The sequence below is a fragment of the Perca fluviatilis genome, chromosome 14, assembly GCF_010015445.1.
Source record: "Perca fluviatilis chromosome 14, GENO_Pfluv_1.0, whole genome shotgun sequence".
Classification (NCBI taxonomy): Eukaryota; Metazoa; Chordata; class Actinopteri; order Perciformes; family Percidae; genus Perca; species Perca fluviatilis.
In genome coordinates this window covers 4332257-4352424 of record NC_053125.1, presented here as the reverse complement: position 1 = coordinate 4352424, position 20168 = coordinate 4332257, and the positions used below count along the sequence as shown (strand labels likewise).

Genomic DNA, 20168 nt, shown 5'->3' with positions numbered 1-20168 from the left:
GTGTGTGTAACGTTATGTCAGACTTATAGTTCCATACTTATATGTGATGACAACTGAGAAAACTATTCGCAAAACATTTGACATAGGTTTGAAAGCTAGTTTGGTTCTCTTTTTCAAATTGGTATTTTTCTACTTACACTTGTTTAACTTGTCACATTAAATTAAAACACATATTACATGTCCATCTAGTATTTCCTTCCTCCTTTTGCTTTTATAGCTCTAGCTCCGTATGTCAAGAACTAACGTTATCAAAAACACTTTTGGTACAGTCCCTATATTGCAAATCCTTTGATTGGACGACACAAAATGTGAAGTTCTTCCGAACTACTTCCGTAACAGTTGGCTGTATAATTAAACCAGCAGGATTTTTGTGCAAGTTTCAAGGATGCTAATCCACGGGAAATTAACCACATTAAGACCGGAACTAAATATAATTTGACGTCAAAATAAAAGCAACGTTATCGGTTTTCTCTGCATACTAGAATTGACCAATACTTCCGAGAAAACAGCAGTCCTTAGCTCTTCTAGATTTATTTGTGTTGCTGAAAATAGAAACAGCTTGGGCAGAAATACACGTTACTCATATTGCTGCTGTTTATAATGGCAAATATATTACAATTCGGCTTGTGACGCACTTACAAATCGTACATGGCCTCGTTAGCGGACCTAAGATCCGGGTTTTATTTTGAAGCTGCTGACCGGAAAAACTTTTTTTCTTCGGTCTGTATTGACACTGAGTACGTGACATATAATAGGCTGGGCCGTCACATCCCAACGGCTGTCTGTGTCCAGAGGAGAGAGTCAGAAGAAGAGTGGGCAGGCTGCCGGGTGTAATTTAACTTGACGTTCAGTACAAACTAGACATAAACGGGAGTAAGCATGGCCAGGCCGCTGACGGACCAGGACAAGAGGAAGCAGATCTCGGTCCGAGGGCTGGCCGGGGTGGAAAACGTTACTGACCTGAAAACTAATTTTAACAGGCACCTCCATTTCACCCTGGTTAAAGACCGAAATGTGGCCACCAAACGGGACTACTACTTTGCCCTGGCCAACACAGTCCGGGACTACCTAGTTGGCCGCTGGATCCGGACGCAGCAGCACTATTATGAGAAAGACCCCAAAGTAAGCAGCGAGCTGATGCCGCAGTCAGCCGGAGGGGGGGATGCTGTGTGTGTGTGTGTGTGTGTGTGTGTGTGTGTGTGTGTGTGTGTGTGTGTGTGTGTGTGTGTGTGTGTGTGTGTGTGTGTGTGTGTGTGTGTGTGTGTGTGTGTGTGTGTGTGTGTGTGTGTGTGTGTGTGTGTGTGTGTGTGTGTGTGTGTGTGTGTGTGTGTGTGTGTGTGTGTGTGTGTTCGCGCGCGGTTTGCTGCTTTGCTTTTTATATCCATTTATAGTAATGTTCCGGCTGCTCTGTCTTGATGCATATCAGTTCATTGAAACGGAGTTGGTGTGTGAGCAGAGTGTGGACAGTCCTGTGCACACTGACATGTCTCTGTGTCAGAGCTGTCTGTTACGTAATCAAGGTTACCTTGATCTGATCGACTGCGCGACATTCAGGACGATGCCAGATGCTCGGTGCTTTAAATGCGTACAACACATAACCGGTATCATCCTGCACTGGCACTGGCAACTGGTTGTTGAAACATGTAGTATTGCGTAACGCCCTCCATCCCTCCTCATCACGATCACCACCACCACACACTGCGCATCGCAAAATGGCCACACACTGGTAATTAAAAGATGCACACGAAGCTTATAAGCATACATTTTCCAAAAACTACCTCGTTTCAAACCATCTACAAAATGCCCTGCACTCAGCTTCCTTGTTTTACTGAAACAGGAGGTTGAATGGAGAATTTAAAGGGCCATCACCTGTATCATAAATTATGCAATGCTGCATTAGTCCTTGCCCGCACAGTCTGCTGCACAGGGGTCTGACAGAGGGGAGGGTCTGTGGAATCAAATATGCGTCATTCATATTTTAAGCTAGTGAAATTATGTTCAGCTGTGGAATCTTTTTTTGAGCACGTGTAAAAGTGTTTTGCACAGATATATAATTTGCACATATGTAAAAAAAAAGAAAAGCGGGACACACAAATTGTGTGTGTGTGTGTGTGTGTGTGTGTGTGTGTGTGTGTGTGTGTGTGTGTGTGTGTGTGTGTGTGTGTGTGTGTGTGTGTGTGTGTGTGTGTGTGTGTGTGTGTGTGTGTGTGTGTGTGTGTGTGTGTGTGTGTGTGTGTGTGTGTGTGTGTGTGTGTGTGTGAAGTTACAGGCTACAACCTCTGTCTGGCTTAAAATTCACAATGCATCCCACTTGAAACTTCTTACTTGTGATGGTTGATCCATTGTTCCAACTTCAGGTTGTGCAGCAAGGCTTGGTTCAGCTGCACAGAACTTTATTTAAAAATTCCAGTGGACAAGAGTCCAAATATGGGAGGAACGTGTTAAAAATGATACACAAGACAGCTTGCATATTTTTATAAAAACATTGAGTCTTGGGTTTCAATATTTCACTCTGTGTACATGAAAATAATAAAGCAGCATTATTCTATAAGCGGTTAAATATCTCCGCTAGTACTGTCGTAGTTTCACAGCCAGAAGAAAAAGCTGACTTGGAATTTGGACAATCTATTTTTCTCTCGGTCAGTGAACGTAAACTGTATGACTCGGTTTTCTTTAACGGGGACATACTGTGTCAATGACATCCAAAGCTTAATAATCGCACCAGACGAACCGACATGCATACTGCTAAATACAAAGAGCTTGTCAGGGTAAGCTTTGGAAAATATGCACATACCCTCCTCTCCTATTTATACTGACCCCTGGATGCCTCTGGCACATACCTTTTTTTTTTTTCCATGTCTGCTTCCTTTATACGGCCCCCACTATCAGTTAGAAGTAGGATCAGAAATGTCAGAGAGGCTGCCAGTCATGTTTCACATGTCCTTATACAGTTTAGAGCATTATCTCTATTAATTTTGGTAGGCCATCATCAGTACGTATGTTAATTTTTTTGTCACAGAGCTGCAGTAATAATAGCCCGGCTGTTGTTGCCTCTGACGGCAGCTGTTGTCTTCTACCAGAGAAAATGTTGCAGGGCCATTAGGGTCACCAAATAGGGCATGTGTGTTTTATTATTAGTATCCTCCTGAAAAATCTGTGGTGATGGGCGCCTGGTTAGCTCACCTGGTAGAGAGGGCGCCAGCGGGTTTGACTCCGACCTGTGGCCCTTTGCTGGATGTCATTCTCCTTCTCTCTCCCCTTTCAAGTCTAAGCTGTCCTATCCAAATAAAGGCCTAAAATGCCCAAAATATAATCTTTGGAGAAAAAAAACAAACTGTGGTGACTTTTAGTGCAGTATTTTGTGAATATTTCATCCTGTCAAATTGTAGATGAAACATACTGTATATTTGTCCAATTTTTGCAAAAGATTTGCATAGAGACATAATAATATAGATCACTGAAAGAATATTTGAATAAAGTCAGCTTTATATCAATTGAAAATGTAATGAAGGCCAGCATTCACAGGTTGTTTCTCTGTGTTGTTCGCCAGCGTGTCTACTACCTCTCCCTGGAGTTTTACATGGGCCGGACTTTGCAGAACACTATGGTGAACCTTGCCTTGGAGAACGCCTGCGATGAAGCCACATACCAGGTGAGGAATGCAGGACTTTATCCACACCAGTAGCCCTTGACTATGACACAATGTGTCACTCTGTATGAGCTGACACACTCAGCTCCACATTAAGGGAGGGGGTACAAAATTATAGTAAACTACATAACCAAAAGTAATTGGACACACCCCAACACCACACCTCCCCATTTCTGGTTTGAGTTTTCACCTATTGGAACCTGGCTGCAGGGATTTGCTCCCATTCCCTCACAAGTGGGGTCGTGTCAAGTTCTTCCACACCAAACTGGGAAACCCTTTTCTTTATGGAGCTGCACAGGGACAGTGTCTTTTGAAACAGGAAATGATCAAACACACACTGTTGACACAAAGCTGGAAGAACACTGTTTACACAATATTGTATCCTGTAGCATTTAATATTTACCTTAACTGAAACTAAGAGGCCCCCACCAGCATCTCCACGGGGGGGGTCCACATACTTTTGGCTATACAGTGTATGTAAATGCAGAACATTCCAGAAACGATCAACATGTCAGATTACAGATTTTTCGTTATTGGCTGATCCATGGGTATAAGACCATTTAGTCAGGGACAAAGTTATGGTTCCTTTATTGTGCTTTACTTTCTGTCATTTGTAAACCATCTTGAACAGGGAACAGTATTTGGAAAAGGAAGGCTTATGTGCAAGATCAAAATCATTTTGTTATGAAGTAGCAATATGACGTTTCCTCATTTAGCCAGCATGTGCTTCCAGTTAGGGGTAGTGCAGAATGACAAGTCAGCACTGTTGTAGACTTGTTGGATGGGTTGAATGCATCTTCCACTCCACACTAACAGGCTTTGGACAGTCCTTAATATGGCTAACTTCATGCAACAGAGAAAATAAAGATCAACGGTGTGGTTCCTAAGTGAAAATCCAATCATTTTCTGGCTGCTACCATTTAAGTCCATGATAGTTTATGTACACAGTCTTGTCCCTTTGCCTTTTTAGCCATTTAAAAAATGTTCTTTTGTGTAATCAACTCCTAGCTGGTTGGCTTGGTTTCAGGCTTAAAACTCTTTTATATAAGCATTTTCTGAAAAGTCAATGGAGATATTGAATGGGGAAAATCACTGATGGAACCGGAGCCGTTCAAAAACTGTTGAGCTCTATGGAGGTGGAGAGGACATGGGGAGGGTGGAGGGGCTGAATTGGGACTGAGCCAAAGTCCTGCTTGTTAAGCACATTAAAGGGTACTCTGGTGAATTAGTATTGCACTCAGACTCTCGGTTATAAATTTGTCGAAGCCCAAGCAGAAATAAATAACCTTGATGTCATCAATGAAATAAATAAATTTGAACTGCTCTTTATCAGTAAGAGTGATATTTTTCCTTTAATGGCTAGGAGTAGCAGCAATGGGTGCATAATGGAAGCATTATTATGGAACCCACTGCAGTTCCCAGCAAGACCTGCCCTTCAATAGCATTTGTGCGATACAGTTGGCCAGGCGCCCATGCTTATGCGAGGTAACGGAACCGGATTATTCAGGTCCCATCAATCGGCTATCTGGACATTAACTACTCGAGGTCGATGCATAACCCCAACCAATTGGGCTGCTTTGTAGGGTGGGTCTTGCCAATAAACTAAGTGGGATTCATTATAACCTATAAAGAAAAGACAAGGATTGGCCTTCAGTCCACTTCAAGTGATGTGGAAGACTGATTCCTGTATTTACAGCTTGTTCCCAGAGATAACCATGTTCCATTGTAAGAATATGTTGATGTGTCCTTCAGCTGGGCCTGGACATGGAGGAGCTGCAGGACATCGAGGAAGATGCTGGTCTAGGCAACGGTGGGCTGGGTCGTCTGGCTGGTGAGTTCCTGCTTCCTCCTGATTGACTGCTGACAGACAGTGATGTTTAGTGCAGCGGACAGTCTCAAGCTTGAGCCCCCCCTCCCTGTTCCCTCAGCTTGTTTCCTGGACTCCATGGCCTCTCTGGGTCTGGCAGCTTATGGATACGGCATCCGCTACGAGTTCGGCATCTTCAATCAGAAAATTGTCGACGGCTGGCAGGTAGGTTGATTGAATGAAAACCAGCTCATTTAAAGTCTAATGTATCCTCACTCCTTATGGCATACCTAACCTCACCCAGCCCGGGTGGTCAATTCCTCTTGGAGACATGACCTGGACTTTACAGGTTTTGGTTTTGAGCAGAACTTTTCATCCTCCATGCAAGTTTTATATTTCTCAACAGAGAAAGGAGTCCTCGTTACATCCCTGAAATCTGAGTTGGCTGTGTCATTGCAGTGACAGTTACTAAACCAAACATGACCCCACCATAGAGTCATGTAGCTACACTCTTCACCCAAGGATTGATTGCAAGAAATGGCTGGATTTAATTAAACAGACACATATTTGCGATGGTGGTTTCCATTTCCAGACCTTCATACTAAAGTGAAGTGAATGTTGTAACTTGACATACAGAAATAACAGCTCCTAGCACATTTCTTTGAATGATGATAACCACAGCCACAGCTTCCATATCGTCGTTAGTCACTACTAATTGGTTTGGGCATAATACAATCCATTTACAGTTCAGTCTGATTATCAGCCTATTAAGAACAAAATGTAGTTACTAAAGTGAGAACAGTAGTGACACTAAGTAGTGTCAAGTCTTTGATCCTGTTCACCAGAGGCGTTTTGTTTGAAGGAAGGACCCTAAGAAATTGTTTTGTAATAATGTACCTTATCAAATGACACCGCGTCATGTTTCCACAGGTGGAAGAAGCTGACGACTGGCTACGTTACGGTAACCCCTGGGAGAAGGCTCGCCCTGAATACATGCGCCCAGTCCACTTCTACGGACGAGTGGAACACACAGCTGACGGAGTGAAGTGGGTCGACACACAGGTAAGTAGGAACAGGCACCACATGTTTTATTTTTTTTTTTATGTAAGTATTCAGCCAATGCCATTCAGCTCTCATATAATGATTACGTTTAATCGATTATTGTGTGTGTATGTATATGTGTGTGTATATAGTTAGTTAGTTAGTTAGTTAGTTAGTTAGTTAGTTAGTTAGTTAGTTAGTTAGTTATGTTTTATTTCTGTGTCATGCCAAACACTTTGGCCCATCCCACATGGGATTACAAGACACCACAAATCGATGTATCCAACAAACATCTTCCAGTCGCATATACAAATCATTCGGAGAAATACATGAATACAAACATACACATATACAGACACATACACATATACACATGTATATGCACGTACACGCATACCACACACAAACAACAAATTCTCATCTACAATTCATCTCGATAAAGAGCTTTTTTCCTTTTCTCCCAAGCTTTATCTAAATAATTGGCTAATTTATATGTTTTCATATGTGAACAGCCATCTCAGTCTTTGAGCATCATCCATATTCACCAAATCAATCTCCGCCTTTACACTACAAAACAAAAAATCACGCTGTTCACAATAAAAAGGACAATAGAAAACAAAATGGAACTCATTTTCTATATCATTCAAACAACACATAGGACATATCCGTTTTTCCTCTTCTACATTAACATATCGTCCTGTTTCAATAGTCAAAGGCAAAACACCAGATCTCACTTGAGCACATAAAGATCTTTGCCTTTTTGACAAATTATATTCAACATAATTCTCAGTGCCATATTATGGTTTTATCATTACAAAAATACGCAATTTTGGCTTAGCCCATATGTCGTCGGCCCACTGCTTTTTGTCTTTAGAAAACCGATTCTTTAAACAATATTTATATATGTACATATATATATATATATATATATATAGATAGATAGATAGATAGATAGATAGATAGATAGATAGATAGATAGATAGATAGATAGATATAGTTTAGCCATATTTAATACAAGTATTAAAGGTCCCATATTGTAAAAAGTCTTTTTTAATAATAAAGCAAGTACTATACTTTGAAAGTATCAAAACGCTCAATCCACAGAGAAATGCACACAGCCTGTTTTCAGAAACTGTGCCTTTAATTGAGCCATCAGGACTTCTGTACTGTTATGATGTCACAACTATACTATATGTATATGTGTATATATACATATGTATGTATGTATGTATGTGTGTAGGTAGGTAGGTAGAAAGTGCCCCTCCAGTGCCGTTACAGTCATTCCCCGGCTGCATTCACTGTGCAGAGACGTAGAGAGCGCAGAAGACTTGGAAACGCCGACCAATCAGAGCAGACTGGGCTTTTTGGGAGGAGGGCTTAAAAAGAGACAGGTGCTAAAACAAAGCGTTTCAGACAGAGGGGGAATACTAGAGTGCGGATTGGGCCGCATTTTTTTTGTCCGATATTTATGTCCGAGCCCGACCCCGACAGTTAAAATCTAAAAAAAATGTCATACTAATGACACATTGACACAAAATGTACGTTTGTTTGTGTGGAAAACCCGCTTCTATTGAGCAACTATAGGAAGGCATTCAGAAATGTCAACAGATAAGCGCATCAGCGCACACAGGGCAACAAGCGCACATTAATAAGCTGTTTAATTTATTTTTATGTTCAATGTGTTAACCTTTCCTGATTGCGTCGTTTCCAACCGTGGTCAGGAGACTTGTTACCTCCAGGCCGACGTTATAAAATGAATAACGTGGGGGTTAAAATCCCGTTTCTGGAGAGCAAATGAATGAACCTGGCTTTCAGTCTGGGGTTCATTTCGGACACCACACACACTGTGTACAAAACTTAAACTTATTCCACCAACTCTGCTCCGGTCACATCTAATTCAATTTTCAATTCAATTTTATTTATAGTATCAAATCATAACATAAGTTATCTCGAGACACTTTACAGATAGAGTAGGTCTAGACCACACTCTATAATTTACAAAGCCCCAACAATTCCAGTAATTCCCTCAAGATCTACACGTCTGCTTCGTCCTTCTCTATCTCTCTTCTGTCCACTTTCCACACACACACACACACACACACACACACACACACACACACACACACACACACACACACACACACACACACACACACACACACACACACACACACACACACACGCCCTGAGCTCTCTTAAAGGAGCTGCCGTGGGGTACCGTCGAGGGTCGGGTATCCATCCTCTAGGAATACAGGTATATTCAGACAGTATGAGAATTTTGTTTAGTTTTTTGTAATATAAGTAAATAAGCATGTTATGGGACCTTTTTAATTAGTATATTGATAATAATTGTTTTATAATTATTATCAGAAGTTTTACTGGGTTTACATTTAAGTCTGACTGATATTTTATTTTTTTAACAAACAAAATATAAAAAAGAATCCTTTTTAAATTTGGTTGTTAATGAATAGTGACCAAGATATTTAAGTGAGCAGGACATTCTACAGCCCTCTCCAGTGGACAAACTGCGTAATGGTCTAATCTCACCGATGACACACAGAGAATAAATGAACAATAACCAGTGTACTTTATTTTTTGATTCAGGTGGTTCTGGCTCTTCCCTATGACACCCCAGTCCCCGGCTACAGGAACAACATCGTCAACACCATGAGACTGTGGTCTGCTAAGGCCCCATGTGACTTTAACCTCAAAGACTGTGAGTATTGTCATCTGTACTGGTAAATAATCAACATTGACATACTGTATATAAATCAACCCCTACTAAATGCCAATCTAAATGATGTCCCACAGTTAATGTTGGTGGCTACATTCAAGCCGTGCTGGACAGAAATCTGGCTGAGAACATCTCCAGGGTTCTCTACCCCAACGACAATGTGAGTGGATGTATTGTTGTGTATATACCAGCCAGTTTACTTGGAGGCTCATGCCACTTTATTCCACTCTTGGGTCGTATTTTTATAACTATCAGCTATTATAATATTGTACTTAACAATTTAAATGCTGACATCTGGCAACGTGAATGGAAAACGTGGAAATATTTTGGATGTTGTCTTCGGTTTGTTGTGGAGTCCCATTGCCCCAACATAAAAAAAAATCAGCTTTAACTCTATCAATCAGTTAATTTATTTCTCCAGCGTAGCATTTGTAGAATAAAAAATTGCAAATGTGCAGCAATGTCAGTAACACAGGTATTGTAAAAGATGAGGCGGTAGCTGTAATAGTCTTTGTTCTACAGTTCTTTGAAGGGAAGGAGCTGCGTCTGAAGCAGGAGTACTTTGTTGTAGCAGCAACTCTTCAAGACATCGTCCGTCGATTCAAAGCCTCCAAGTTTGGCTCCACAGAGTTTGTGCGACTAGACCTTTCTACGCTGCCAGACAAGGTGAGGCATCCATCATGCCATCAGAAATCCAATTTAGAAGAGACTGTCAGTGGGGGTCCTGGGCTTTTATGACACTGCCGTCGGGAAGAAACAGTTTTTGTGGAGTGAGGTTTTGGTCCTAATGGCCTCCATGCCAGAGGAGAGTGTTTCAAAAAGTTTTGGGTCCAGGGTGGCAGGGATTGGCCACAATCTTTATCATATCAAAGATGATGAGGGCAATCTTTTACCATACTTGTTAATCTGGGAATGTATTCAGTTATGTGTTAACTGGTTTCCATGTTCACTGCCAAACATTCATATTATTTTCTTTTAATCAGACTGCAGTATTGCAACTTGGATGCAGAGGTTTGTGCTCTGCTGCTGAATGTCTGCAGGTTCACTCTTTAAAGCAAGCACCATCTCTGTCTGCGGTCTGCAGGTGGCCATCCAGCTGAATGACACCCATCCTGCTATGGCCATCCCTGAGCTGATGAGGATTCTGGTGGACGTTGAGAAACTCACCTGGGAGAAGGTATATGGCATATACCTTTTTAGCGCAGTAACACACAGGCGTCAGAATGCTTCGGAGAAGTCCACACACTCCTGTGAACTCGGACCTACCCTGCAAAAACTGTAACTACTGCAGTTTAACTGATGTGTCCTGTGGTCACTTGTGTAGCAATTCTGTCTCTTTGCATCCTTCAACACTGCAATAACAATGACACGGCAGCAGAATGACACAGCAGCTGAAGTCATACACTGTGACAGGATGTAAGCAAATAAACTTGCTAATAAGGATCATCTTAAAAACAACACATTTACAGTTTTAACTGTATTTGTCAAAAGGCAATACACATATTCTAATTCCATGGCCACAGTTTCAGTTGTTGTCCTCAACATGTGAGTCTGTGTGCAGGCCTGGGACATCGTGGTTCGTACCTGTGCCTACACCAACCACACCGTCCTGCCTGAAGCCCTGGAGCGCTGGCCCGTCGACCTTTTCCATAACCTGCTGCCGCGGCACCTGGAGATCATCTACGAGATCAACAGGAGGCACCTGGAGGTACGAGGGGAGCTGAACATAGATCAATGAGCTCTTTTGGTATTTAGAGGATACCATTATCTGTACAAATAGTTAATTAAGCACTAATTCATTAATTAATTAAGACATTGTAGAGTGCTGTCCTTGATGATAGCGGGGCTGAATGCGCACAACTGAACCAATGACCCAAACACACAACACAAAAGGTAATTTGTTATTAACCGTACGATGGGTTTAGATGGAGGGGTGCGCAGACTTGTGTCATGGTAGACAACACACTTTAGGAAAGCCAGAGTCCTAAAATTGTAATCATAATTGGCTGCATGCACACACAGACCGCTACTGAGATGTCTCTTTCCTTCACCCCTCTAGCGCATCACCAAGCTTTACCCTGGAGATCTTGACCGTCTGCGCCGGATGTCCCTGATTGAGGAAGGGGACGTCAAGAAAATCAACATGGCTCACCTGTGCATTGTGGGATCTCATGCTGTCAACGGAGTGGCCCGCATCCACTCTGAAATCATCAAAGACACTGTGTAATGAAACCAGTTCCCCTCATCTCTTCTAGTCAGTCCTTCCAAAAAAAATTGTGCGGGCAAAAATCCTTGATTATGCGGCATGTTTCCTTAAAAAATGCAATGGAATATGCGGGATATTTATGCAATTTTATGCGACGAAATTGCGGGAACTTTTAAAAATTGCGGGAACTTCCAAAAACTGCGGTTTGATGAAAAAGGAAAAAAAAAAGTGATTTCCCCCCCCAACACCGTGCTTTTCGATGATGTTCACGTCGTGTAATTTCATCACTTCATAGCGTTCCCATGGCAACAGGGGAAAATGGCTGCTCTTGTGTGACGTAAACGCAACATTTTTCAACTTTCTGCTAAGTTTATGTGACTTTTTTGCAACAAAAATGCGGGGATTGAAATCATGCAAGCCCCATATATTTTGCGTGGAAATCGGCAATTTATGCGGCGAAAGTGCGGCATATTTGAATGCAGCCCCCGCATAAATATGCGGACTTTGGCTGATTATGCATTGAATTATGCGATCTCATAATCGCGTTTTTCTGGAGGGACTGTAGTCTAGCGTGCGTGCGTGCGTGTGTGTAAGCCTCCGGCCATATCTGTAGTTCACATGATGACTCAAGAACAAAGAAAACCTCATTCTAACTAGTCTCTAATTGTTGCCCCTCCTCCTCAGGTTCAAGGATTTCTACGAAACAGACCCTGAAAAGTTTCAGAACAAGACCAACGGCATCACGCCCAGGCGCTGGCTGGTCATGTGCAACCCTGGCCTGGCTGAGGTCATCGCAGAGGTGTGTTTGTTCTTGTCCATACAGACTGAATAGAGACTAAGTGAGAGGAGCTATTTCAGGCATCAGCACAAAACCCTGTTCATTTTCTACATAGACAATATTAGCTGACTGACTGGAACACATCCAAAGCTCGGAATGAAATGATTTGTACTGCAGATCCACTTCTCAGCTCATGATGCATGCTACGTCACATGATTCTCGTTTTTTTATTTAGAGGATTGGTGAGGACTACATCCGTGACCTGGACCAGCTGAAGAAGCTTCTGGACTTTGTGGACGATGACTCCTTCATTCAGGATGTTGCCAAAGTCAAACAAGTGAGAGCTTACAAAAATGCCAAAAGAAAGGGGATTATTTCCCTCTTTTTCTGTTGGTTTCTAATCACATTCCTCTGTATGAACATCTAGGAGAACAAGATGAAGTTTGCTGCCTACCTTGAAGAGCAGTACAAGATGAAGATCAACCCAAACTCCATGTTTGATGTCCATGTGAAGAGGATCCACGAGTACAAGAGACAGCTGCTCAACTGCCTGCACATCATAACGCTGTACAACCGTGGGTGCTTTTTCTTTTATCGGCAGCTTTTTTAGAAAATAAATATGGATTCAGAGTTGTTTTTGTTTTTAATCAGGAATCAAGAAGGAACCCAACAATTCATGGACCCCCAGGACCATCATGATTGGAGGAAAGGTGAGTGGCATTGAAGGTGTTGGACGTGTTTTTCTACGATGAGACAGAGCACTGACGCTGTAGAATGTCTCCTAGAGAACATTTCTGTGCGCCCATTACAGAGCTAAGATGTTTTTTGTATATGTTTAGCAGTATAGTTAACTGAAAGCAGGAGGAAACTGCGAGCATAGCTCCATCAAAAGAGAAAAAAACATGCCATTCAACATTGTTTTAAAATTAGGGCTGTCAAAATTAACGCGTTAATATTTGCGTTAAATTTTTAATATTTAACTCGTTAAAAAAAATTAACGAAATTAACGCAGCTGTGTTTGTTTACTTCATGTGGCGGCTGAGAAACGTAATACGTCTCCATAAGAGCAGGCGGCGCTACTCTAGGAGGGATTTACCTGATTGAAGTAGGCCTACGGGCCAGTCAAGAGTTTAAACATGGACCAGTAAGATCCCAAAAGAGAAAAAAGATGATGTGTTAGAAACCAGAAATGAATGAGCACGGGCTATAAACGGGACCGAGTACTAGTTCCGACATGTTGTCTCGTCAGGAGAGATGCGCCACCGGTAAACTGCAGTTTCGCTACATAGAGCTGCAGTTTAAGTTTGATTTGTCTGTTGCGCTACTGCTGTGCGCCGATAATATGCGTCGGCGATTTGTTTGCTTGATAACTGTTACGTTGGTCACGCTGATAAAACCTTATTTGCAGTCTGATGTTTAACGCTGTCGACTCGATAGTATCCGTGACCATATTCCAATAAATGTTTGAAATTGGTGCATCTCACTGTCACACAAGCTACTTCCTGGTTGCGGTGCTGGAAGGGAAATGTAGTCAATCGCTTTACATTGGTAATGGATTGCTGTGCACATCGTCGCTATCTAAAACTACACTCAATGTTTTCCCTTTAGGCCAACATACACCTTTGTGGTTTTGGGTTACTGGTTTAATGTGTAACATTGATATTGATATTGATGTGCATTTCTGTGTTTAGATATATGTGCTTTGCTTAGTCATTCAGATTAAACACTATGTATATTATAATATTTATGATATTAAGTACTGCCTAGATTGTAATTTATATTTATTTATATATATATATACACACACACACACACACACACACACACACACACACACACACACACACACACACACACACACAAAAACTCACACATTTGTATATTATTCAGAATATGGTATATTAGGTATGTGGCTAATATTGGGGGTGGTGACAAAAATCTGCTCTCAAGTCGGACAGTTTCTAGCCGTTTCAGCAGCGTTCAGCAGGACTAAATAAGCCAAATTGTTGCTGCTGTTGTTCTGAAAGATATTAAACATTCTGAACTTAGCAGAACCTTTCCTTGTTTGTTTTCTCTTCATATTTGCAAAGTTAAGTGATTTAGCATTAAAATATCCATTACTACAAGCTTCTCAATTTTAAAAACGCGATTAATCGCGATTAACTACAGCAAATTGTGCGATTAATTAGTTAATTTTTTTTAATCGATTGACAGCCCTATTTAAAATACATTTTTACTGAAAGATATTTATACATAAAGAGCAATTCCTCAAATATGTGTTCTCCCCCCCCCCTCTCTCTCATTGCCCTCCCCTGAATATTCTCCTTTCAACCCAGAACAATTTCACACAAAACCTATAACTTGCACATATTTATGTAACCCATAGTTTAAACAGGAAGTTGTAGTACATATTCCTTTAATTGCCTCTTTCCACACATTCCACACAGATAACTCTTATATATCTCCTCCCACATCCTGAAAACATGATTTATACTGTACATGGGCTGTACTCCAGTCTGGTTTTTCTTTAGTGTTTCTCAGGATGATGTCCTGTGTGTTTTCAGGCGGCTCCAGGTTATCACACTGCCAAGATGATCATCAAGCTGATCACATCAATTGGTGACATTGTCAATAATGACCCTGTGGTGGGCGATCGCCTCAAAGTCATCTACCTGGAGAACTATCGGGTCACGCTGGCTGAAAAGGGTAACAGATACTGTGAAAATATAACCTTTTTCAATAATGAGTCATTTAGCATTTGAAAACGTTGGCTTTTCTTTTTTAAACATTAAAGATCCCATATCATGCTTTTTTTGAGGTTCATACTTGTAGTTTTGATTTATACTAGTACAAGTTTACATGCTTTTAATGTAAAAAAAAAAAAAAGGTTTACACATTAGCTGTCTAAATATACCTGTGGTCACTCTCTGTCTAATACTCTCCGTTTTAAATCCTGTCTCTTAAGCCCCCCTCCCGAAAACACCCAGTCTGCTCTGATTGGTCCGCGTTTCCAGGTCCTCCGCGTCTGCTCTCTTGGTGTCTCTGCAGTGTCATTGCAGCCGGGCAATGACTGTAACTGTATAGCGGCACTTTCTATCTATAAATAGTATAGTTGTGACATCACAACCGAACGGAAGTCCTGACGGCTCGTTTAAAGGCACAGTTTTTAAATACAGGCTGTGTGCATTTCTCTGGGGATTGAGCACTTTGATACAGTCACAGTATTTATATTGTGCCTCGACCTGCTTTATAATAAAAAACAAACAAAAATCGAACTTTTTACCTTATGGGACCATTAAGGGCTTTGACTTTGCAAGCCCTGTATTCCATGTGCTCGTACTTGCATTAGAACTCGGATAGAGAAAAAAACTTCTGAATCGCCTGTCTGCAGTCATCCCTGCATCTGACCTGTCGGAGCAGATCTCCACTGCCGGTACTGAGGCCTCTGGCACCGGCAACATGAAGTTCATGCTGAACGGGGCTCTCACCATCGGCACCATGGATGGAGCCAACGTGGAAATGGCAGAGGAAGCTGGGGAGGAGAACCTCTTCATCTTCGGCATGAGGGTGCCCGATGTGGAGGCTCTGGACAAGAAGGGGTAAGCCTTATATAACAGAAAAATATACTTAAGAAATGATTTAAAGCTGCACTTGGCCAGGTGTACATGCAGGTGTTTGGGTCAAACTCACCCGTGTTGTTACCTGATGCCTGTTCTTATGTTTGTTGAATGTCTTTCGCCCTCAGCTATGACGCTGCGTCGTACTACCGCCGTATCCCCGAGCTGAAGCAGGCGATGGACCAGATATCCGGAGGCTTCTTCAGCCCCAGCCAGCCCGACCTCTTCAAAGACCTCGTCAACATGCTGATGAACCACGACAGGTTAGAGCACACTGCTGACACTCAGGAATCAGCCCTTTGTCTGTGCTGACACACAGCCTGCCTTTACGTCCACAGTCATGCACTGTCAACAGTGTACCACTGTCATCCACTGTCAAATGAATGTGAATGAACCTACTCCAAATGAGACTGTAAAGCAAGTCATCATCATCATCTAAAGTCAAACTGGCGGCACTCAGTAAATGCATATAAAACTGATTTAAGAAACTGTCTTGTTTGCTTGGCTCATATTAATGTCTCAAATCAATGTAATTCAATTTTATTTATAGTGTCAAATCACACCAGAAGTTATCTCAGGACACTTTACAGCTAGAGTAGGTCTAGACCACTCTACAGTATAATTTACAAAGATCCAACTATTCCTCCAAGAGAAAGCATTTGGTGCGACAGTGGCGAGGAAAATCTTGCTTTTAACAGGCAGAAACCTCCGACAGACCCTGGCTCTTGGTGGGCGACCATCTGCCGCTGCCGGTTGGGACACATAGACACCTATACAGAAATATCATAATAGTTATAACAGTTGGTATGATGAACTGAACAGTGGCAATTATAGTAACAATAAAGATAATAGATGAATTAGTATTGATTAATATAGTAATCCATCTGATCTGTCCGTCTGCGCTGCAGGTTCAAGGTGTTTGCAGACTATGAAGACTACATCCAGTGTCAAGAGAAGGTCAGCGCGCTCTATAAGGTCAGTATGTCAGCCAGAGGGAATCAAGAAGAGCTCAAATTTATGTGTCAACCAGTCTAAAGGCGCGGACACACCAACCGCGATTATTGGCCGTTGGACAGTCTGGTGAGGTCGGTGACTCGAGTCCTTTCGGTGTGTTCCGTGCTGTCGTCAGCCGGAGGCCTTCATTTGGGCCGATTTGACTTGTTGAATCGGAAGGCGGGCAGTCGGACTCAATGGCCAATCTGATTGGTGGCGTGGTAACCCAGAAATGACGAGCGGGATGAGCATGACGAATGCCTCTCAAAATCTGACAAAAATCTTTTCAACTGTTAATCTGAAATGAAGACAGATTCAGCAACGGCACGGCCTATATCTTGCTTAAAACTTTTTCAGAAACACATTTCGGTGAACTATCTTTGTAAAATATGACATCGTATTCCGAACAAAGCTGCCATTATGCCCGGTTGTAAAATCCGGGCGCAACCAGACCCATGTGACGCGTTTGTCCAATCACCTGCCGGTTTTCATTTTTTGGGCGACAATACAGATTAGTGCTGCCTGCTGTTATGGAGACCTATTCCATCTCACGCACGCGCAGAATGTTTTGTTGTGTTCTGAGGCACTTTTTTGACCAACTCGGGGAGGCAGTTAATCCGAAAGGTCGGCCTTAACATAGCACGATGAGTTTCTGTGGTCCTAACTGCTGCACACACTATGAAATTCTGTTGAATTCTGCTTTACTTCCATATTCTATATTAGATATGCAATGATATACTGCAGTATATTGTACTTTACTATATGATTCAATATTCTATAGGTTTATTACACTGCTTTATTGGATGGCCTTGTTGAATACTTGATTCTGATTGGCCAATCAAGGAATTATATGGTCTGTTATTTCTGTATAACAGACCGTTGCCAAGTATAACAGACCGTTGCCATGGACGGAGTTCTGATCATAGACTCTGGTCAGTTAATGGGCCGTAAAATAGTTTTTAAATCTGTATATTTGCTCATACGGAGTTATTACCGCTGATCAGTGGATCACAAAGGGAGAGAGAGGGTGGAGGAGACGGGGATCGCTAACAGAGCTTAATGGCAACAGTTTAAACCGAACGTTAGGTAGCTCCATGGTTAGCTCTCTCACCGGGGTGACCTGGCTTCCGCCGGAGAGCCGTGCTCTTCAGCGGTCCACCGAGGGACACAGGCAGGTAACCTCTGTATGAGTAGTGGTTTAATAAGCCGTGTTATAAGCAGGGTAATAAGCAGGATAATGGCCGTCCTGCATCAGCTTGTCGGAGTTCTAATTGGCAATAATGACCGGCTCGCTCTACATTATCCCTTACTTACTCTATCATATGCTACTGCACTGTACTGTATTATAACATAATGTACTCTACAATATTACTATACTACACTGTATTATGCTTTAGTCTAGGTTTATCTAAATATTCAAGTAAGAGTCAGGTTGTACTATACCAGTGTTTCTCAAATGGGGGTACGTGTACCCCTAGGGGTACTTTGGAGGACTGCAGGGGGTACGTGAGATATTTAACAAAATGTTTAATAGTTACAAGGCTGTTGTCCAGAACATTATTCCTATTTATGTAGAATTGTTTTTTTTCTACCAAAAATGTGACATTTGTCGCCTTCTTTTGACCTAATCTTGCCTTCCTTCCTTCTATTGTCCTTCTACTTTTTCAAGTTTCTCACTTTTTTCTTCTTATGTCACTGTTTTTGACGTTTTTGATACTATTTTGATCTATTCTTGCCTTCCTTCCTTCCTTCTACCATCTTTTTCCAAGTTTTTGTCTTTTTACAGTTTTTGTCTCTTTTTCTCATTAGCATTTAAATGTTTTTTTCAGTTACAAGGCTGTTTGTTTAGTAAATCTATCGCTGACAGTGCTGTTTTCTTTTTTCTACCAAAAATGATTAGCACTGGTCAGAGTGTACTTGGCTTAAAGAAACAATTCAAAAAGGGTACATTATTGAAAAAAGTTTGAGAACCACTGTACTATACCATTCTACATTGTACAGTACTACACTAAGTACTAATACGGCTCAGGTATTAATTAGGTTCCATGTTATTTTACAATGTGAACCCCCCTTCCCAGGACCCTAAAGAGTGGACCAAGATGGTGATCCATAACATCTCCGGCTGTGGTAAATTTTCCAGTGACCGCACCATTTCCCAATATGCCAGGGAGATCTGGGGCATGGAGCCCAGTTTGGAGAAGATCCCTGCTCCTGACGATCCTCGCTAAACCACATCTGCCTCCTACACCTTACCGTAGCTCACTGTGTGGTCCGACCACTGCAGAAGAACCCTGTAGCTTTTCACTGTGTACTGTGGCATTATTTCTTTTCACACATTACTCATCCCCACATCTGCCTCTATCACGGTAACATGTATTGAAGTGGGCTTATTCAGAAACTGTATTCTGTATGTTCCCTCTGTGCACCAGCAACACATAGTCTCACTCTTGAGTAAAAACCTTGTATCTCCACGTAAGCCTTTCAGCAGTTAGGAAACAGCCTAGATTTCAACTTGGAATCATGGGATTTTTTAGTTGGCGTTAAAACATTAAAGATATACTTCCTTATTTTGTGATAGTGCCCAATAGTTCTCCGATTATCCAAAGTTTACACACTGATGTTTAAAATTCTAGGTCCTAACATCAACTAGGAGCTGAGTGGAAAACCTTTTGAGTGCTATAACAAAATGAGGGACTATATCATTACTACAGTGATTCGAAACCCCAATTCTAACTACATTCCCCTTCTACTTCTGAGCCAATATGGCTACCAAAACCCAGCAAACATGCCAATAAACCTCACTATTGTTATGGTTCCAAACCAGCCCATGTCTTCCATGGAAGAGGGAAGGGCCACTCGGTGGTTACGGTGAACCACAGCCTCATAGCAGCACTGTGACTGGAACCATTTTCTCCATATTCCCCGCAGATTAACATTCATATTAATGTTTCGTATTAAAAGACTTCCCCTGGCTGCCCGCTTAGTGTTGAATATATCCATTTATGTGTGTGATCAGTTTGCCTGCATGTTTGTGTCCGTCTCTTCCTAAAAGTGACCTTTGTTAGAAAAAACAAAGCCTTTTCTGCCTAAAACCTAAGTGACTGAATTAATCTTTGGAAGATGTGTGTATTCTGTGTTATAGTTTTGTGTGTGTGTGTGTGTGTGTGTGTATATATATAACATATGTGAGTCCATGATGTACTGTAACAACATGCTGTCCTGCTTCAGCTCTGGCATATGACTGTGGCGCTGCCTGCAGAGGCTGCAGAAAGAACCTTTCATTTCCCTCTCAGCCAGCGCGTTTCTTTTTTAGTCAATAAATGATCAAACTCAGCAACTCTGA

The 20168-nt window shown here is 41.8% G+C and overlaps 1 protein-coding gene across 1 annotated transcript; it reads left to right on the top strand.

Moving 5' to 3' along the window:
* The first annotated feature begins 741 nt into the window (after window positions 1-741).
* pygmb (phosphorylase, glycogen, muscle b) lies at window positions 742-20162 on the top strand. Its single transcript, XM_039822737.1, has 20 exons — window positions 742-1122; window positions 3551-3652; window positions 5402-5480; window positions 5578-5681; window positions 6387-6518; window positions 9102-9213; window positions 9309-9391; window positions 9754-9897; window positions 10316-10408; window positions 10793-10939; window positions 11291-11454; window positions 12122-12236; window positions 12451-12552; window positions 12643-12790; window positions 12867-12925; window positions 14780-14921; window positions 15607-15814; window positions 15961-16095; window positions 16741-16807; window positions 18904-20162. Exons 1-20 carry the CDS (start codon window positions 880-882, stop codon window positions 19051-19053), a joined length of 2529 nt encoding a protein of 842 aa, XP_039678671.1. The 5' UTR covers window positions 742-879; the 3' UTR covers window positions 19054-20162.
* The last annotated feature ends 6 nt before the right edge of the window (window positions 20163-20168 follow it).